Source organism: Mastomys coucha, unplaced genomic scaffold (assembly GCF_008632895.1).
Source record: "Mastomys coucha isolate ucsf_1 unplaced genomic scaffold, UCSF_Mcou_1 pScaffold22, whole genome shotgun sequence".
Classification (NCBI taxonomy): Eukaryota; Metazoa; Chordata; class Mammalia; order Rodentia; family Muridae; genus Mastomys; species Mastomys coucha.
The window spans coordinates 201,379,187-201,399,950 of record NW_022196905.1 but is presented as its reverse complement, the minus strand read 5'-3'; the positions used below and the strand labels follow the sequence as shown (position 1 = coordinate 201,399,950).

The 20,764-nt window shown below is 38.3% G+C and overlaps 1 protein-coding gene across 4 annotated transcripts in view; it reads right to left on the bottom strand.

The window, feature by feature from the left end:
- Nucleotides 1–20,764, bottom strand: part of LOC116069359 (probable ATP-dependent RNA helicase DDX60) — a 129,191-nt gene that overhangs the window by 94,030 nt on the left and 14,397 nt on the right. For 3 of the 4 annotated variants that reach the window (XM_031339922.1, XM_031339920.1, XM_031339923.1), the window contains exons 2-8: nucleotides 15,376–15,483; nucleotides 15,135–15,201; nucleotides 14,689–14,878; nucleotides 12,850–13,191; nucleotides 9,989–10,105; nucleotides 6,689–6,850; nucleotides 5,141–5,299 (exon numbers count right to left, since the gene is read on the bottom strand). In XM_031339922.1, the coding sequence (XP_031195782.1) occupies nucleotides 5,141–5,299; nucleotides 6,689–6,850; nucleotides 9,989–10,105; nucleotides 12,850–13,191; nucleotides 14,689–14,878; nucleotides 15,135–15,201; nucleotides 15,376–15,379 (1,041 nt within the window). In that variant the 5' untranslated portion in view covers nucleotides 15,380–15,483. Of the gene's footprint in view, nucleotides 1–5,140; nucleotides 5,300–6,688; nucleotides 6,851–9,988; nucleotides 10,106–12,849; nucleotides 13,192–14,688; nucleotides 14,879–15,134; nucleotides 15,202–15,375; nucleotides 15,484–17,438; nucleotides 17,541–20,764 lie in introns of those variants that run through there. The other variant, XM_031339921.1, reaches the window with a different exon arrangement.

The window sequence follows — 20,764 nt, the reverse complement described above, 5'->3', positions numbered from 1 at the left end:
CAAAATGAGAGCCTCCTGGTTGAGGTCTCCTCACCCACTCTCCCTTTGATTAAAACTTAGTTGAGAGCTGGCGAGATGACTCAGCTAGTAAGAGCACTGACTGCTCTTCCGAAGGTCCTGAGTTCGGATCCTAGCAACCACATGGTGGCTCACAACCACCCGTAATGAGATCTGATGCCCTCTTCTGGTGCGTCTGAAGACAGCTTCAGTGAATTACGCAGGAGCAGGGCCGGAAGGAGCGGGCCGACAGGGGTCCTGAGTTCAATTCCCAGCAGCCACACACATGATGGCCAACTACAGTGTACTCATACACATAATAGAAATAAAATAAATCTTTAAAAAAAAACCAACAAAAAACGTAATTGAGATCCATTCCATGTGAGAGAGCTAACTAACCCTGACACTACTGATATTCTGCTATGCTTGCTGACAGGAACCTAGCATAATTGTCTCCTGAGAGGCTTCATGCAACTGATGGAAGCAGATGCAGAGACTACAGCCAAACATCATGCAAAGCCCCGGAGTCTTGTAGAAGAGTGGGGAATAGAAGCGAGCAATTCGAAGGGGCCAGGGGCACCACAAGAATACTAACAGAATCAACTAACCTGGGACCATGGGGCTCAGAGCCTGAGCCATCAACAGGGAGCATGCAGGAGTTGGACCTAAACCGCCACCAACACATTTGTAGCTCAGTGTTTATATGGTTCCCCTGACAAGAGCAATGGGGGCTCTCTCAGTCTCTGTTCCCTGCCATTGGATCCCTTCCCTCCCTACTTGGACTGCCTGCTTTGGCCTCAGTGGGAGAGGATATATTGAGAGGCATGCTGCAACGAGATGCCTCAGGGTGTGGTTGTACCCATGAGGGGCTCCCCATCTTTTAGGAGAAGGGGAGGAGGCAATGGGGGGATTAGTAAGGGTGGGGCTGGGGAGAGAGGAAGAAGGGGGTCCATGATCGAGACATAACATGAATTTAAAAAATAAAATAAGCAATTTTATGCTTCCCAATGTGAGGAAGAAAACTGCTATTTGTGATCAAGTACATCCTTCCAAGCCATATTAGAACACTGCCGAATATTTAAAGATTCTTATAATGTCTTTTGACCTAAAGCCCTTTCCTTGTGTATTTAAAAACACATGTCAAAAATTCTTCACAAAAACAGTTATACATAGAAGGCATCCATTCAAGTCTGTATTGCATGTACGGCATTCACACCAACTCTAGATTTCAATTACAAAACAATCAATTTAACTGAGAAATAAGTTTATAACAAAAGGCAGATTACAATACTACTGCCACAATGTTTACTTGAATTACAGACATCAGTAGATTTAATATATTAACCTAAAATGACTCATAATAAAGTATTTAAAAGAAAATAGGACCCAGAAGTGGAGACTTCCTACCTTTTGTCAGTAACACATAGTCGGCTGCCTTCTGGGGGACTAACAAAGCATCTAGAGAAATGTCTACCTATAGGGTTTAGGAGATAGTGTTTTCCCTCAAGAATCTATAGCACCTACACAGAGCCATCTTTGCCATATCTGGTATTTACTCCCCACCCCCAGAACTCTTTAAAAATTCCACTACAACAGCTATGAATGTTCACCAGTGCAGATATTTGATACATCCTGATACTCTTTTGTATGGATATAGGTATGGTCTGGGTATTTGCAATGTGTGAAGGCAACAGAATGACCTCAGGAGTCATTCTCCTGGTATATTCTGCTTTATGTATGTGATAGGGTCTCTCCCTAGCCTAGAACCTGACCAAGTAGGCTAGATGGCCAACAAGCGATCTTTCCATCTACCTCTCCTGAGCTTTACAAGTGAGCATCACAGAACCTGATTTGATCTTTAAGTATTGGAGATGCCAAAGTTAGGCTCTCGGGCTTTTGAAAGCAAGTGCTTTACCAACTGAACCACCACTCTTGTGCCCTATACCTGACCTTCAGTTTCCAACCCCAGTCACGTTGTGCTAAGATAGTAAATGTAATGCAAGCAATATCAAGAAAAAGTAATGTGACTTAATCACCTCTATTCACATTCAAATTGATACACCTCATGAATTTCCCCTACATTTCCCACGCTGGACTTTGACAGGAGCATTTTGCAAGTGTAACCCCTCATTGACTAAGAAAGGGGCATGCACCATGCAGCTGAGCTGCCTTCACTACACTTATATCACCCCTCAGAATGCTATAGAAGAAACATACTTAAGAGACTCAAGTGTAGAGTGTTCAATAGTCTCTTCCCTAGTCTCTGACACTATCAACAGTTATGTTGCCAAATAGTCCCCTAACTTCCCCAAAGCCAGTTTTGTATCTACACTACATGTAGTATACACTACACTACACTATTGCAGTATAGACTGAAAGTCAAAAATATTTTTCCTTTTTTATTAGATATTTTCTTTATTTACATGTCATACAATATCTCCTTTCCTGGGTTCCCCTCCAAAAAAATAAAATAAAATAAAATAAAATAAAATAAAATAACAAAAACAAACCCCTGTTCCCTCCCCCCTCCCCCTACTCATCACCCCACCCTCTTCTGCTTACTGGCCCTGGCATTCCCCTACACTGGGGCATAGAACTTTAACAGGGCCAAGGGCCTCTCCTCCCATTGATGACCAACTTGGCCATCCTCTGCTATACATATGCTGCTGGAGCCATTAGTCCCACCATGTGTACTCTTTGGTTGGTGCTTTAGTCCCTGGGAGCTCTGAGGGTACTAGTTAGTTTATATTGTAGTTCTTGCTAAGGGGCTGCAAACCCTTCAGCTCCTTGGGTCCTTTCTCTAGCTCCTTCACTGGGGACCTTGTACTCAGATCGATGGATGGCTGTGAGCCTCTACTTCTATATTAGTGAGGTACTGTCAGAGCCTCTCGGGAGACAGCTATATCAGGCTCCTGTCATCCAGCACTTGCTGGCATCCACAATAATGTCTGGATTTGATGATTGAATATGGGAAGGATTCCCAGGTGGAGCAATCTCTGGATTGTCCTTCCTTCAGTCTCTGGTTCATAGTTAGTCTCTACAACTCCTTCCATGGGTATTTTGTTCCCCCTTTTAAGAAGGAATGAAGTATCCACACTTTGGTCTTCCTTCACACCAGTCAGAATGGCTAGGATAAAAAAAACTCAGATGACAGCATATGCTGGAGAGGTTGTGGAGAAAGAGGAACATTTCTTCATTGCTGGTGGGATTGCAAGCTGGTACAACCACTCTGGAAATCAGTTTGGCGGTTCCTCCGGAAATTGGACATAGTACTACCAGAGGACCCAGCTATACCACTCCAGAGCATATACTCAGAAAATGCTCCAACATGTAATAAGGGCACATGCTCCACCATGTTCATAGCAGCCTTATTGATAATAGCCAGAAACTGGAAACAACCCAGATGTCCCTCAACAGAGGAATGGATACAGAAAATGTGGTACATTTACACAATGGAGTACTACTCAGCTATTAAAAACAATGAATTTATGAAATTCTTAGGGAAATGGATGGATCTGGAGGATATCATCCTGAGTGAGGTAACCCAATCACAAAAGAACACACATGGTATGCATTCTCTGATAAGAGGATATTAGCCCAGAAGATTGGAATACACAAAGTACAATCCACAAACCACAAGAAACTCAAGAAAAAGGGTCATGTAACTTCTTAAGAGAAACCCTTGTAAACTTGGTTAGATCCTTTCGTTATCTGATTATAAGTAACTCTAATTCTTCCTTCACAGCAATTATTCAATGTGCCTTCTCTATAAAATGTAGCAGTCTGAAAGAATTGAGTATGGATAATGAAGTGTGGTTTTCTCACTCTGTCTCTATATTGGAAGAGCACATTTCCTAATCCCATTGGTCATAACACATTTTCCTTGACTAGCTCAGGATCCTAAAAGAAAGTGCACATAACTAATCCACATATGTGTGTGTGTATGTGTGTGTGTGGGTGGGTGGGTGTGTGTGGTGCTTACACACATGTATATATAGAGAGGTGTAACTAGCAGTCATTAAAGATGATACCATACAATATTGGAAAGAAAATATGAAAATGTAAAAACAAAAAATTTTATAGGAATATCCTTAGCAACTCTAATCTTGACAGCCCAAAAGTGAATAGGAAAACCTAAGTAAAGAATAGAGGCACATTAAAAAGATGGAGAACTATGTAGGTGCTGAGATTTTTGTACCACAATGGGAAGAAACAATCAATAGTAATTCAATAGATATTTCTTTAATTCATAAGAAAAAGAAAGACACTGAGCCACCAACCAGGCAGCATACATTAGCTGGTCTGAGGCCCCCGACACATACACAGCAGAGGACTGCCTGGTCTGGCCTCAGTGAGAGAAGACACACCAAACCCTGGAATAGATTATAATAATAATAATAATAATAATAATAATAATAATAATAATAATAATAATAGTAATAAGTAGAATGAAAGAAACTTGAAAAAAATAATTTTTCTCTTGAGACAAGATCTCACTGTGTAGCTGAGGTTGTTCTGAGACTGACTTGTAATATACGCTGGCCGCCACCTAGCGGTGCTCCTCCTGCCTTAGTTTCATAAATGCTAAGATTACAACATGGCCACATCTGCTTTAAATTCATTTTTGAATCAGTTTTTATTGTACGCAATGTTTCAGTTTTACAACAGAAAAAAATCTGTGCATTTAAAATGAAGAAGGTAAACTGAGGAGTTAACAGGTTCTAACACAAGATTTGCATGCAAGACTCTAGAGAAATGTTTGCTTTCAGTTTTCCTAAGGTCTCTGTATTCTCTCTACCCATAATCTGTAATGGAAAAAAAATAAATAAATCATTGCATTGATGTCCTTCTCAACGTATAATGTGATGGTCATTGGGAACTTCCTAGTTAATGACATAAAACCTTGATCCTGACAAGAATTTAAAGAAGGAAAATCTCTGGAAGCTCCTCCAGGCGTTGGATACATGCCATGATGGTTGTTATCACTACCTAAGAGAGTTGTTAAAATGAGTCCAAGTGACTGACGTAAGCAAGATCTCAACCTTTAACACTACACTGTGCAAACCTGCCTCAAAGGTTATTGTGACTTTGTATGTGTCATCTAGTCAAAACAGAAGTACGAGTGAATGAAGATTATACTTACCATTTTTAAGACAGTCCTGAGGTCCTGAATCCAACCAGAAGTGATGAATCTCGAGCGAGCTCTCTGAGAGAGAGGTAAATGGAGCAGAAAAGCCACACTGAGGCAATGTAACTTACAAAAGTCTTCCATGTCCTTCAGGGTTAAGCAATTATCTGTTTTCTGAAGGGGAAAAAAAAAAGATGGTGAGCAGAAAATGGCAGGATGGGAGACTGCACACTCAATTTTCAGAAGTACAAACTCTGTAACCGAGTTCTCTATGTGGGAATTCCGCAGCCACTCATTCTCTACTTTATAGAGTCAGTACATACCCAGAAACTAGGCTGCATTAAACATGCCTGAGATGAAGGAGAAAGGAGGCTTCTCGGTTCTGTAGCAGTTGGCATGTGGCATGATTCAGTATTTCAGGGACACCATGTTTAAGCTAATAAACCAGGTGATAAAGGGGAGGTTTCACGGTGCCTTGGGTGGTTGGGGCTACATAAGTGCTCTCTTCTATCCGCATATCATATTCTAAGGCAATACTACGAACTACCAACAGGAGGTCAGTAGGCTAGGGATGTATCCAAAAGGTGTAGCTGCAGTATGACAAAAAGGATAAGTAGTAGACGTATTTGGCATTGTGGGACAAGGACATCATCCTATTGTCAAACATTTTCGGTTTGTTAGAGGAGCAAGAAGACTTCATGAGAGATCTATAGGATATGATAGAGAGGGTCTAATGGTTAGAAGTTCCAAAGAGAAAAGTTTGACTTACTATCATGATTTTGGGATGATTTAAAATAGGATGTCTAATCGTGTAGAAATGTTTCATTAAAAATTATACTTAAGGAGATACGGCAAAGCAAAATACTAAAAACATGTCCTTTTCCATTTCTGAAATCAAAAACAGTTAACAGGATTCTTCAGCTTCGATTCCATAGTACTCAGATTACATATAGCATGGTATGTGAGCCTGTGTGTTTACCTATGTGCTCATGAGCACATATATGTGGAGATGAATGTTTAGTCATAGCTATATTTCAACTGGCCACCAGATCCTTTATCCTTTTTGCAGTAAAAACACATTACTCTCCCCAGCTAGTAGGGTACCAAGATACAACAATGTGAAAGTATGTTTTAAAGTCAGTGAGACTTTTCCACAAGCTAAATCTGAATTCAATCTACATTAGTATTTAATACCTTGAGTTGGAGTCCTGTTACTCTCAAAAGCCTAAAATCCGTTCTTTAAAATGTGGACTAGAAATAACAATGCTTATCTTGCAAAGCTTTCCTGGGCAGTTCATGCATTGTGCACAGAAAAAGCCCAAAGCGTGTAGTAAGTAGTTTCTCCTTCGCCTGCCGGTGGGCTAAATAGATCCTACATGAAAGGCCTGTATGTAACACTCTACATTATTGAAGAGCATAGTTCTTTATAACAGGAATTGTAGGGATTTTCCTATTTTTGAAGCTCATGTAAACAAGAGAAAATACCACATGGGTATGGTAAGTAAAAAATAATAAAAAAGCAACTGTAGAAATCAGTAGTGTATCCCAGTGTAACAACCACACCTGTTTGACTTCGGATGTCCTCGCAGATTCTCCTTTCTCTCTGTTTTCTAAGTAGCAGTGGTACATTTCCAAGAAGAGGGAGCATGAGGTGACACAAAAGACACGCCGGATGTCAGATCCTTCTGGCCAGAGTTGCTTCAGCAGAGATACAGTTTTACGTACCTGGCACAGTAGAAAATGGTAACAGGTCATGACATGTAGAAAACCATATTTATTCATCAATGATTGTATAGTAAGAAATGGATTGACATAGAAACTGTAGCTATTTCCACTAAAATAAAAAAAAATGAGCAAAAATTTTGAGTGATAAAAATATTTTAAAACTTTTTAACAAAACTTTTAACAAATACATGCACATAAAATCAAGAAAATCCATGACTCTTTAAATAATTATTCTCTAATGAAACACAAATAATGAGAAAACAAGAAAAAATTAAATTCTTTTATAATATAACAACTTCAGTGGTTTTAATTTTCATGTTATCAAGTGCTTTTTGATCTTTTAATATTATTTTAGTAACAGTTTCAGAAATTAAGGTATGCCAAACCTCATATGCTTTCCCAATGAAGTTATAAACAGGCAAAGGCTTAGGTAAAGGCATAAGACAATACATTTAATTGTCATTCAATATACTAATATTTCTCATTCAAGTTCTAAAGAGCTAAACTAAAAGAACAATCCAATGTGCCCAAAGACATATTCACAAAGGTGTTCATAACAGAATTATTTGTAAAAGCAAACCATCAAACAATTAAATGGTTGACATTCAAGAAATATGTCCATAGGCCCACAAAAATAACACTTGTAAGAATTTTAACGAAGTCACAAAATATATGTGCAATAATTTAGAAAAGTAACAAAAAGGATGTACATCCAGCATAACCTGACTACTACTAAGTACATTGATGTCACTTAAAAGATAGAGTCAAAAAAGGTGAGTCTTGCCTCTAAGTAATAACACTATACACAGCCCAGAAACAATACTAAGGAAAAGTGTTCAGAATATCAAGACCATCACATTCTTGAATCTAATTAATTCTATTAATTCTAATTAATTAAATCTCATTAATTCTACTAATGAAATTTAAAGATGCCCTGTATTCTCATGTGAACCAGTGCACTGAGTTACTCAAAATTTTTATGCATTCTAGACTTTATTTTTTAATATTTTATGGTTATGAATATTTGCCCATATGAGTATATGAAAACCATGAGTATGTGGGTGCCCACAGAAGTCAGAAACAGATCTCCTGGGACTGGAGTGCAAATGGGTTGTGAGTTGCTATGTGGGTACTAGACATGGACCCTGGATCTTCTGCAAAAGACTTAGTTCTCTTATCACTGAGCCAAACTCTCCAAGCATTTTCTTAAAACACTTGTATATATAGCAGTGTGGGTAATCTACATGATTAAAAGCAATGCATATCATAGCAATCAACTTTCTGAAAGTACTGAGTGCTTTTATGGGTATTCTGCACAAAAATCACCTCTGCTGCATTAGTTTAAAAAAGAAAATAGTAGTCCTGGAAAACAACAATGAAGAAATGTATGAAGGAGAAATAGAATAGTACATCTGGAGAAGATGTCCAGTTCTCTGTCATACTTGTCCCACCTCAAGACACTGTAGTGACCAAGGAAAGATTCCAAATCCTTGCAAGAATAAGAACGATCAATATTATTAAAATCACAAGAAATACTGAATCTGCCCTAGATATGCAAATGCCATTTTTAAAGAAATTTTTTCACCAGGAATTTTTAATTTTCTTTTTTATTTTTAGATTTATTCATTTTATTTTAAGTATAAGTGTATTGCCTGCACTTATATGTATAAGTATAAGTGTATATGCATGTTTGATGCCCACCAGTGTCAGAAGGGGGATCAGATCCCCTGCTACTGGAGCTATGGATGGTTGTGAACCACCATGTGAGTGCTGGCAATCAAACCCAGGTCCTCTGCGAGAGCAGCCACTGCTCTAAACCACTGTCCCACCATTTCTGTCCCAGATTTTAATTTCCTATTAAGCCACTCATGTGAAAAAGAAAGAGAGACTGAATTTATGTAATTTCTTCAAAATTATAATATAACCAGTAAATATCATAAACTATGGAATATGGTGAAAATTTCTATATCAAAATCTATGTAATGCAACAGAAGCAGTGTTCAGACAAAAATCCTAACACTAAACAACATTTAATAGCAAATGTGAAAAGATGCTCAAAAAAAAAAAAAAGATAAAAGAAACAAAATCAAAAGTAAAAGACAAAATCTAAGGGAATAAAAGTCTATATATCTATTTCAAACTCAAGCTGAAATTAGAGAAACATTATTAAACTAATAAGAGAAATGACAAATGTATGAACTAAAAATAGGAGAGAGAATAAAACTGAGTCAGAAAACAACTGCAAAGTCTTTTTAAAGTCGAATTCAGAAACTTCATTAGCAACAACTTGAAAAAGTAAAGTTGCTAACTGCCTGAAAGAAACTATAAAAGTAATCCTCTTAGAATTAGTAGACTTAAGTAAACCAATATCCATGAGCTACATGAAATGATTAAGAAAACACCTGGGCAAATATACAGCAAGTTTCAAAAAGAGAATTTCAAAGAAGCCTGAATAATTCCAATGATCTAGACAGCATTTCAGAATATTAAGAAAGGAAATGCTAACATTCTAATATTTTCCATGAGTAACATAAAACCTTACAAGTAAATATTAGACAATACAAAGAATGAAAATTAAAGTATTGCAATGCCAACCAAGGCAAAAGTTGAACAGGAAATACAGCAAACAGAACCCAAGGCCATATTAACAAAATAAGACACCATGATGAAATATATATATATATATATATATACCACGAATGCAGTTATTAGGAAATGTGTTAAGGCAATGTGATAAAAAGAAAGCTAAGGTATTGTGGGACTGTAGGATTGTGCTGTATCTACACTATGTTCATGATATAAACAATAGGAAAAGCTCGGAGTCCTTACATCAGAGTCTAGACACATCTATGTCTTAGTCCTACCTAAAAGGGGAGACATTTCTATGCTGATCAGGAACAGGGGAAAGGTGACTAGTACTTTTCATACTCTCCACTGCTACAGTAGGCCTGTTACTATATCCATTAGTCTAGAGAAACCATGGAAGCTTGCTGGTCTCAAACAAGGTGAAATGGTCGGAGTTATATACAAAGTAATATTCTGACCTTCATATACACAGCACATATGCCTGTGCTAGCACACACACACACTTTTCCAAAGCGAGTTCAACTAAAAAAGTGGTTTTTCAAGTTTTATTACCTCATCTTCCATATCACTGAATTTTAAATCTCCAAACAGAGGTGTTAAAGCCATATCTCTGTATTTTTCCAACTGTTGAATCAGGGCTTTATAAACTATCATAATTGTCCTCTCATGCTGCAAAACAAAGTATGAAAATTGTCATAAATAAAATCATTTCCTAACGACAAAACTCAGAAATTTAAGAAACTTAACACTCATGTTACAAAGCAGTTCTTAATTTAAAATTTACACTGATGGAATTGAGGATGTTCAGCAATGTTTACAAGCATTTCCAGGCAATATTTGTCTTTCCTTTTAAAATAGCACCTTATCTTAGCAGTTTCACAAAGGTATAGATTATTTAAAATAATATAAAATGTACAATTCAATGACTTACAAAATCGATTATCATTATAATGTAACATATTTGCAAACCTCCTCTCCAAAAAATTTAGTGTGTTTCATTAGACAAATTTCAACCAAGCACCTAAGATGAGATAGAATCTCTCCCCATAAGCATCAGTGGTTCTGGAAACAGTTTCGGCCAACAATTTCAATGGCACTGTATTTTAAATTCTACTTCAAGTAGGCCCCAAATTGGTTAATGTTGCAGGATATTTGTTCACACTGTGAAAGCAGAGATTGTATTGTTTATTGGGAAAAAAACCATTTGTAGTTGTGGTGTGGCTCAGTCTTAGGATACACCTTTAATCCCTCTAGCTGAAACACAAACATGCCCTTAGCACACATTTTTAATCCCAACCAATGAATGTAAAATTAGTTTGTAAGTGGAAGCACCCAACCACATTTGAAAGTGATGTCTAATTGAGTAGCAGACAAAGTGATGAATCAGAGAAAGCTCTGAAGAATACGATTTGCTCAACTCTCAGAAGAAGCGAGAAGAATGGGAAGATACGTGAGAGGTAGTGCAGAAATAGAGAGAGAGAGACAGTTCTACTGGGACATTTGTACAGAGACAGGTGTCAGACAGAGAACAAGCTAGACAGGAGAAAACAGAATGAGCAAGAGAATCAAAAGGAGCCAGAAGATTAGAACAAATTCGGAGTTAGTATGAGTCCAATCAGAGCAATTCAGAAGCAGAGAAAAGCCAGATTGAATCAGTCAGCTTGGAGAAGAGTTTGAACCAAACCAGCTGAATCGAATCTGCCAACCAGAGATCAGAGATAACTGTGGGGTGATCTTATTCAACAATAAATCTCAAAGACTGAAAATATTCTAGGCCTAGATTATACTGTATGGAGGCTTGACGCTTCCAGGACTAGGCCTAGGATAGCAAACAGAGGCAGTAAGTCTCCAAGACAAGATGACAATTATTATAGGTGAATAAAAGTTACTTTTACAGGTTAATGTAAAAAAAAAATCATATTTAAGGTGAATATTAATGAGTTATGGCATAAATTATTTTATAAATAAAACCCTCCATATAAATTTATTCTAGGCAGAACTTTTGCACGTTTTCTCAGAACTCAGATTCAGAAACCACTGTCAACAGAATATTATAAACTCAGGCAGGGTATGGTGGCACATGCCTTTAATCCCGGCACTCAGGGATACAGAGGAAAGTGGATCTTTTGTGTTCTAAGCTAGCCTGAGCTACACAGTGAGACTCAGTCTATGAAAAGAAAAAAGAACTATGACATAAATTCTGTATATAATACTTCCCCTGGGTATAAAAGTAGAGCCCAGGCCTGTTACTGCTCACAGTTAGCAGTCAGAGTTAGGAATACTTTAATGATAGCAACCGTAATACAAGCAAAATAAACTACCTCATCAAGTCATGACAACCATTTGCATGCAGGCAAATGTATGATGATGAATAGGATGTAATTCTCAAGGAGGGACACACGTTAACTGATTCTAAAGCTAAGCTACTTTCATAAGATATGGAATAACATCCGTATGCAGAATTCACCTTAACTAGTAAAAAAAAAAAAAATAAGCAGACTAGATTTATTTATAAAGTCTACACACATGCTTTACTCTGAAAATTTCACCAAGTTAGTTCTCAAATATACCAATATAGAAAATAGTACTGGTTGTTTGAAAAGCAAATGATTTATTGAATGAAGTTATTGATAAAGAAATAAATCCATTTCTGTCTTTTCCTTCTTTAAGCAACTCCAGTGTGTTCTCATTAAAGATAACCACATAATTGACCATTTCGCTAGTAGATCTCAGCAGCCTCCATACCTTGGCCTCCAATTTCATGTCTTGTATTAATTTGTATTTCACATATCACCCAACGTTAGGATACACAGGACAGGGTAATATTGCTTCTCATAATGTTTATATTCCATCCTACTACTGTTTTGGTATTGATTTTGAACAGGCTACTTATTCAAACATCTATTTCATTATTTTTAAATATAGATAATTCTTATGCTTGCCTCAAGGGATTTTGGTGATGGTTAAATGTGAATAATCCATGTGTTAAGAACTACCATATGACAAGGAGTACTTGATGAATGTCTATATGTTGTCAGTATTAATTCATTGTTATTGCTATTAAACTGTATATATTCCTATTAAATCTATAATAGTTTCTTTATTGCAGGTAGACACAATATTGAATCAAGAGAGTTACTTTGTAAAAAAATTAAGTTTTAGTTGTGTGTGTATGTCTCTATGTGTGTGTGTGTGTCCATCTGTCTGCTTGTCTGCAGGTATGTGCATGCAAATGCAGTACACACAAAGGCCAGAGGTATCAAATCCCCTTGGAGCTGGAGCTATAGGTAGTTGTGAACTATGCAACATGGGTCCAAAATGAATATGCACTCTTAATCACTGAGCCATCTTTCCTGAATTGATTTAGAAATGTGTATAAAATTCTAGAACATGGTCTTTTAGATATACATTACCTCCTTGAAAAACATCCGCATTGCATGTGAGCTTTGCATGAAGTACGCATAAAGACGAAGAATGTCAGATGTTTGCCCTGAGAAGAGCACAATATTGACCTTTGCTGCCCAGGCCTGAATGATTACAAAGTTGAAAAGATGTGTTTGAAAATCGTTCAGGCCTTCATCAGCCAGTATCAAGAAATACGGGCAACTCTGATCCAAGCAAATATTCCACTCTTCTGACAAGCAGTTAGAAAACTCAGTCCAAACTTCAATGGTGGTATTCTTCTGAAGATGCAGAATTAAAGCAGTTCTCAGTGTCAGAAGTTCGGGGACATTGAAGTACGCATACTCAGCATCCTATAGCGGAGGAGGTAAAGTATGTTATTTGAAAACTATCATTTAGTATTTTACTAGTTTACTCAGTTAACATATAGTATTAAGGTCATTGAAGGAATACAATACAGCCATTTGTTTTGTGGGTTTTCTTCTTCTGTCCTATAGTCGGTAAACTGACACTGGAATTTTGCAGTTTCACAAATGTATGCTACAAATCCCACTTGGACGTAAAAGCATGGGTGCCCTGAAAACAACATCGCACCCAGAGTTCATCACATTTTGCCATACTATATTATAATAATTCTCCCATCCTACCACACTTCTAGAGACCAAGTACAGAAAACCTATGAAAATAGTAATTTGCAATTGTAAACTTTCTGAAATTGGGAACTGAAGGAAAACACATTACTCTAGAGAATAAGTCTAGGCTGCAACAACATTTCCTAAACAGCATGAGTTTTTCTCACCAGAACAAAATTTGTACAACTAACGGTAAACATAGAGCAGAGCCCTAGCTCCTTATGCAAAATTCTGTTGGTCAGCGATGCTCAGAAATATACAGTAACGTAAGTTCCAAACTGAACAAACCCATGCCTGAATCCTTGTGTAGATTGTTCCATGTTCTAACTATAGGAAGAGGAAGATATGGTACAAGGTGCATATACCTGTGTTTGAGATTGTCTGAATTGTATTAATTAGAGCAAGTATGGTATTCTCTTATAAGTATTTATGACAGAGCATAGAATACCAAAGTAGGGTTAGTTAGTTAGTTAGTTAGTTAGTTAGTTAGTTTGTGTGGGCTCAAATACATCCAACAATATACTCTAATAAATTGCCTGCTTGGTTTGGAAGGCACAGTAGTTCTTGGATGGAGGACTAGAATTGCATCCATTCTTGGGACTCTGTGCCCAGTCAGTAAACACTACAAACACCTCACTACACATGACCAAATAATCTAGTTGTGTTTATCTTGAACACTGCAATGCTAGGTTATTGTTTTTTCTCTTCTTCACTTTAAACTTTCTGACTTTGTTTTGTTCTTGTTTTTGTTTTAGTTTTGGTTTGTCTTGTCTTGTTTCTTTTGGTGGCTGGAAATTGAACCCACAGTCTTGCATGCACTAGGCAAATCCTCTACCACTAAGCTGTATTTCCAGATTTTTTTTTCTTTTAAGAGGAACTTTTCAAGTTGGCTAGACTACTCAACTCACTGTGTGAGGTTCAGGCAGGCTTCAAACTTCAATCCTCCTGGCCTTGACCTCCAAACCATTTTCTGCACTTTTAAAAATACATTTTACTTTGCAATTAGATGTGAAAACATGTACAAAATTTTATAAAGCCAATTTTAGCTGTAGCCAGGTGTGGTGGTGCATACCTAAAATCTTTTCACTTGGGAGGTAGAGGCAAGAGGGTTGTTGAGTCCAAGGCCAGCTTGAGCAACAAGAGACTATGTCTCTAATTAATTAGGTGAACTCCGGTTTTAGAGTTTAGAGAATAAAAAACCCAGTTGGTCTGTGTTACCTTGAAGAAAACTATGGCAAATTGCCCTCCTTTGCTAATAACATCCAACAGGTAGCGCTCGACCAGGTAGAAGAAATGAAGACTCTGTCCCGGCCTAAGTGACGTCTCACACACATATGTGATGAGCAAGGAGTCGCCGTCAATCAGAAAGAACTCAGATTCAACAAAATCATTGAATAAGCTGGAATAGCTAAAACAATGATAAGATAGAATTATAACAAAATCCAAATGGATGACAGCATACCCCTAAACAGGTGTGGTGCTGATATTTCATTATCATTAATCTCCACATTATTGAATATATCATTGCATATAATTATGTCTCTATCCTTAGAGACAGATGCAAATTAAAATAACCATATAAGGCTAAATAACTCTACAGGAAGGGGTAATATTACACAAGATTTCAAAATTCTTGATTACTGCAAAAAAAAAAAAATACTTACTCAGCCTTTGACATAGATCCCAAGATTAAATGTGATATTGATTTTAAAAAATTTGTGCATCTTTTTTCTAAAAAAAAAAACAAAAAACAAAAAAGAAAGAGAATGGATCATGTTTAGCCAGTCTTTTTTAAGGAATCTCACTCTTATTATTCGAGAAATAAGAAACAGCGATGCAGTTATTTTAATCTGTGCACCATACATTTTTATAATGCTATCAATAGTATTTTGAATCAAAACTTACCCATTCTTGCTTCTATCTGTGCTTTCAACCTGAATTGGAAAATATTAAAATATAAATATCCTTTACTCTGTCCCCTCTCAAATGGCCAATATTAATGAAATGGCGGATCTACAAAGAAAGAGAAAAACTGCTCAAATTTCCTATCAACAGAAGTGTCCAGAATGACTATATCTCTAACAAAACAATAAGCATCAGGAATACAAGAACGAGCACATTCTATGTGTACTATGTCCTCCAGGAACAAAAACCAAGAAAACTACCATTAATTACATAATCTTATATATAATGGAAAAATTACAAAGGAGACCAAATCAAAGAAGTGAGATATTCCCCCCCCCCCAAAAAAAAATCAGTGTCCAAAAAGAATTCTAAAGAATTAAACAAGAATTAGGCAGAACAGGGCTGGAGAGATGGCTCAGCGGTTAAGAGCACTGACTGCTCTTCCAGAGGTCCTGACTTCAATCCCAGCAACCATATGGTGGCTCACACCACCATAGTGGGCATCTGATGCCCTCTTCTGGTGTGTCTGAAGACAGCGACAGTATATCCATATACCTCAAATAAATAAATAAATAAATCTTCTTTAAAAAAAAAAAGACGTAGATTGTCAGCAAATCAAATCAGAGTACAGAAGTGGGCTGTAAGGGATGACTCTGAAAACTCTGATTCAGGGGTGAGAGATGCTTACGTAGAAAGAGGACTTGTTAGGAAAGCATGAGGAACTGAGCTCAAAATACCAGCATCCGCCGGGCGGTGGTGGCGCATGCCTTTAATTCCAGCACTTGGAAGGCAGAGGCAGGCGGATTTCTGAGTTCGAGGCCAGCCTGGTCTACAGAGTGAGTTCCAGGACAGCCAAGGCTACAAAGAGAAACCCTGTCTCGAAAAAAAAACAAAAAATAAAAAAAATAAAATAAAAAAACAAAAAAACAAGCAAACAACCAAAAAAAAAAAAAAAAACTACCAGCATCCATGGGAAAACCCAGGCATGGCGCATAGTTCTGTAATTATCATTAGGGGATGAAGGCAAGCAGCTACCACTGGCTAGTGAGTCTAGCTAAAATAGCAAGCTCCTAGTTTTGTGGTAGATCCCATCTGAAGGCAATAATAAAAAAAAAAGAATAGAGAAAAACACTCAGTTGCATTCTTGGTGCTCCAAATGAATATGCAGGAGCACACGGATGCACTCATGCACATGCATGCATCTCACACACACACACTCACACACACACACACACACACTCACACACACACACACTCACACACACACACACTCACAGACACACACTCACACACACACACATACTCACACACACACACTCACAGACACACACACACTCACAGACACACACACACACATAAATAATTGTAGTTTATGCAACAAGATAGGTTATTAAAGCATTCTCTGATCCCAGAATCTTGGAATAAGGCTACAAGTCAAGCAAATGTCACTAACTCATTTGTGGTCCACCTTAATTTGACTGGCTTTGAGGCTGACAATAAGCCATGTAATGTAGATTCTTAAATGTGAAAGACTAGAAGTCAAATACAAGGTCTCAACTGTATCTGAATACATAGATCATTTTCTGATTAATGATAAAAGGGACCACTGGAACAAATGAGCTGCTTAGATGCAGAGAGACCACATCTAGAAGAAGTGAAGAGAACTAAATATATAACACTGAAAATTACTAAGCATTAATAAATTGTGGGAAAGAGGAGACTGCCAAGATGACATATTTTTGAGGGATAGCCAAATGCTCAGATATCTGTTGTATAGCATGTCTGAATCTGTTAATAGGTAGGCTTTCTTATGTGATAGATAGAAAGATACATAGATAAATACATAAATAGAGGAGAAAGAGAGAGACAGAGACAGAGAGAGATCGGTGGACAGAGAGAGAAGCCAGAAGTCAGAGACTTCTCCATAATATTAAAACAGGAACATATAGTGGTGAACCAAACACTAGTAACAAATACTAAAATGAATGAGAATATGTGTCTGTAAAAATTATCAAATCTGAAGAAAGAAGCAATGACTGTGGCCCAAGATATTTAAAACTCACTTGGGTATAGAGGAATTTTATTCCAGCAACAGGGCTGCTTTGGCTAGGGATTATATCCCAAATAACTTCTAGGTCTATGTGATCCGGTCAGAATGCAAACATGTCCTAGAATACTTTATGATCTGGCTGAAATACAGACATGTCATTAGTATACACCTTTAATCCCTAACAATGAAGGTAAGGTTAGTTTGCAGAAGGAAGCAGCTGTGCCTGAAAGTGATATCTAACAGAGGGGCAGACAAAGTGACAAATCAGAAAAAGATTTGACAGAATGAGTCAGAGATAGGCTACACTCAACTCATACAAGAACAGCATAGGAAAGAGAAGCTACTAAAAAGCAGCAAGAGAAAGAAAAAGGGAGTGGGGTGGGGTGGGTGGGGTGTGTATGGCAGTTTTACAGCAACAGGCTGCAGAGAGAATAAGCTAGCCACAGGAAGACAGAACAAGCCAGAGAATGAGAAGGAGCCAGATTAGAACAGATTGCCAGAGTTAGTACAAGGCCACGGAGAGCAGTTCAGAGATATCAATTCAACCCAAGAGAAGAAAATTTGAGTCAGAAAGAATGGAAAGGAGGTTGATCCAGAGCACCTGAGTTCAACCAGTCAGCCTGAATTCAGAAAGATCTAGCAAGGGTGAGCTTACTTGGCAGTATTAGAGGCTGAAGCATTCTAGGCCTAGGTTAGCAGACGGAGGCTGGAAGATGAATCTTTCAAGGTCCAGGTATCCAGAAGATTAGATTGTACAGAAGTTAGAAGCTTCCAGGCCTAGACCTGGGGATAGATAGAGACATTCTGGGCTCAGCCCAAGCTGTGTATTTGTAAAACTTGGGTCCAGCTCTCATCTCTTCCCTCAATCTGTGGAAATAAAAGCCACATTTACACATGGGCCAGAGCGTGAGCATGGTCCCTTTAACTCACCCAGCAACTCTGTCAATTTCAAAGCCTTGCAAAGTGTCTACTTGTCACTATACACCATACTTGCTGCAGACAGAGTACTCAAGCATATATGAAGCAGGTCCTCAGCCCCTGGTAAACATTCAAATGACACAAAGGCTCATGTCTGCACTGCAAGGGCACAGGTTGCTCAGGGGCTCTTTCATAAGAAAGGCAAAATCAGATTCTTGTATTCAGAGATTCTGAGAAAAGTATATAAAGACAATGAACTACAGAAGCTTTCGGGGGCGGGGGGGAAGGTAAGGCATGGCAGTCCAAGGAGAAAAACCAGCATCGTGTCAATTAGGACAAAGAATATGGCACTCCATGCTGAACTGGAGATTCTGTGGTTCTTTCTTGAAGGCAAAGCACAGGGTGCCTGGGAGGAGGTAAAACTGGAAAGACAAGACTCCAATTTTAAAGAGTCTTATGCTCTTATTTTAAAGAGTCCTTATGAAGGACCTGCTTCATATATGCTTGAGTACTCTGTCTGCAGCAAGTATGGTGTATAGTGACAAGTAGACACTTTGCAAGGCTTTGAAATTGACAGAGTTGCTGGGTAAGTTAAAGAGACCATGCTCACACTCTGGCCCATGTGTAAATGTGGCTTTTATTTCCTCAGATTGAGGGAAGAGATGAGAGCTGGACCCAAGTAACTTGAGTAATTGTGCATTAGCTGGTGTTCTCCACACTGTACCAAGCTCAAAAGAAAAAATGGCTAGTTAGTGAGAACTAAACAGGCAAAAGATAATTAGCCTCAAATATGTTACAAAGGAAAAAGAGAGAGTGGAAGTATCTCAGTGAAAGGACTCTTTTTGAGAATACAGCATCCTCTTCAGGCACCTCAGAAATACCTATAAATCAAGCTCCAAGGGATCTGACACCCTCTGGCCTCGGAGAGTATCCACACCTACATAGCATGTATACACATGTGAGTGCGTGAGCGCACACACACACACACACACAAATAAAAGCCACCCATTTTTTTTAATGAAGTTTCAAAAATGGATACTGTCTAATTCTATCTTATAAAATACTATAAGGCAAACATGCCCAGGATCAGAGATGAGGAGGACACAACATCTGTCCCAACACAGAGGGTAACTGGGACCAGCGGGACCAGGCACTCAGGAACTCTGCCAGCCCAGTGGCTCGGATTCCTTCCTTCCAGTCTCTCTGGGCTGGTGCCCTGAGCAGACCTTGGGCATGAGCTCTGCAGTGAATCCCACAATGCCCAGAGGAAGCTCCACTCCCAGGCACTCTAACATGGCCAGGATCAGAGTTGAAAAGGACCCAACATCTGTCCCAACACCTGGAGTAACTAGGAGCAGCAGGGCCAGGCACACAGGAACTCTACCAGCCCAGTGGCTCAGGTTACTTCCAGTCTGTCTGGGCCAGCAGGTGCCCTGAGCAGACCTTGGGTGCAAGCTTCACAGCCAGTCCCACAACACCCAAAGGAAGCTCCACTCACGGGTGCTCTAATAAGCCCAGGATCACAGGACCCCAGAATCACAGGGTCACTGAGACAGCTTGACTCTGAGGAGTTCTGACACAACCAGGATCACAGGAAGGACAGGCTCCAGTCAGATTTAGCAAGGGCAGGTAGCACCAGAGATAACCAGATGGCAAGAGGCAAGCATAAGAATATAAGCAACACAAACCAAGGTTACTTGGCATCATCAGAACCCAATACTCCCACCATAGCAAGTCCTGGAAACATCATAACACTGAAAAAGCAAGATTCAGATATAAAAATCACTCCTCATGATACAGGACCTTAAGAAAAACATAAATAGCATCCTCAAAGAAATACAGGAGAACACAGGTAAACAGCTAGAAGCCCTTCAAGAGGAAACACAAAATCCCTTAAAGAACTACAGGAAAACACAATTAAATAGGTCAAGGAAATGAGCAAAACCATCCAGAATCTAAAAATGGAAATATAAACAATAAATAAATGAGAAAGAGAGACAATGCTAGAGATAGAAAAGCTAGGAAAGAAATCAGGAGTTATAGATACAAGCATCACCAACAGAATACAAGAAATAGAAGAGAGAATCTGAGGGGCAGAAGGTACCATAGAAAACATTGACACAACAGTCAAAGAAAATGCAAAAAAGCAAAAAGGTCCTGACTCAGAACACTCAGGAAATCCAGGATGCAATGAGAGGACCAAACCTAAGAATAATAGGTATAGAAGAGAGTGAAGACTCCCAAGGTAATGGGCCAGTAAATATCTTCAACAAAATTATAGAAGAAAACCTACCTCCCTAACCTAAAGAAAGAGATGCCCATGAACATACAAGAAGCCTACAGAACTCCAAATAGACTAGAACAGAAAAGAAATTCCTCCAGTCACATAATAATAAAAGCACCAAATGCACTAAACAAAGA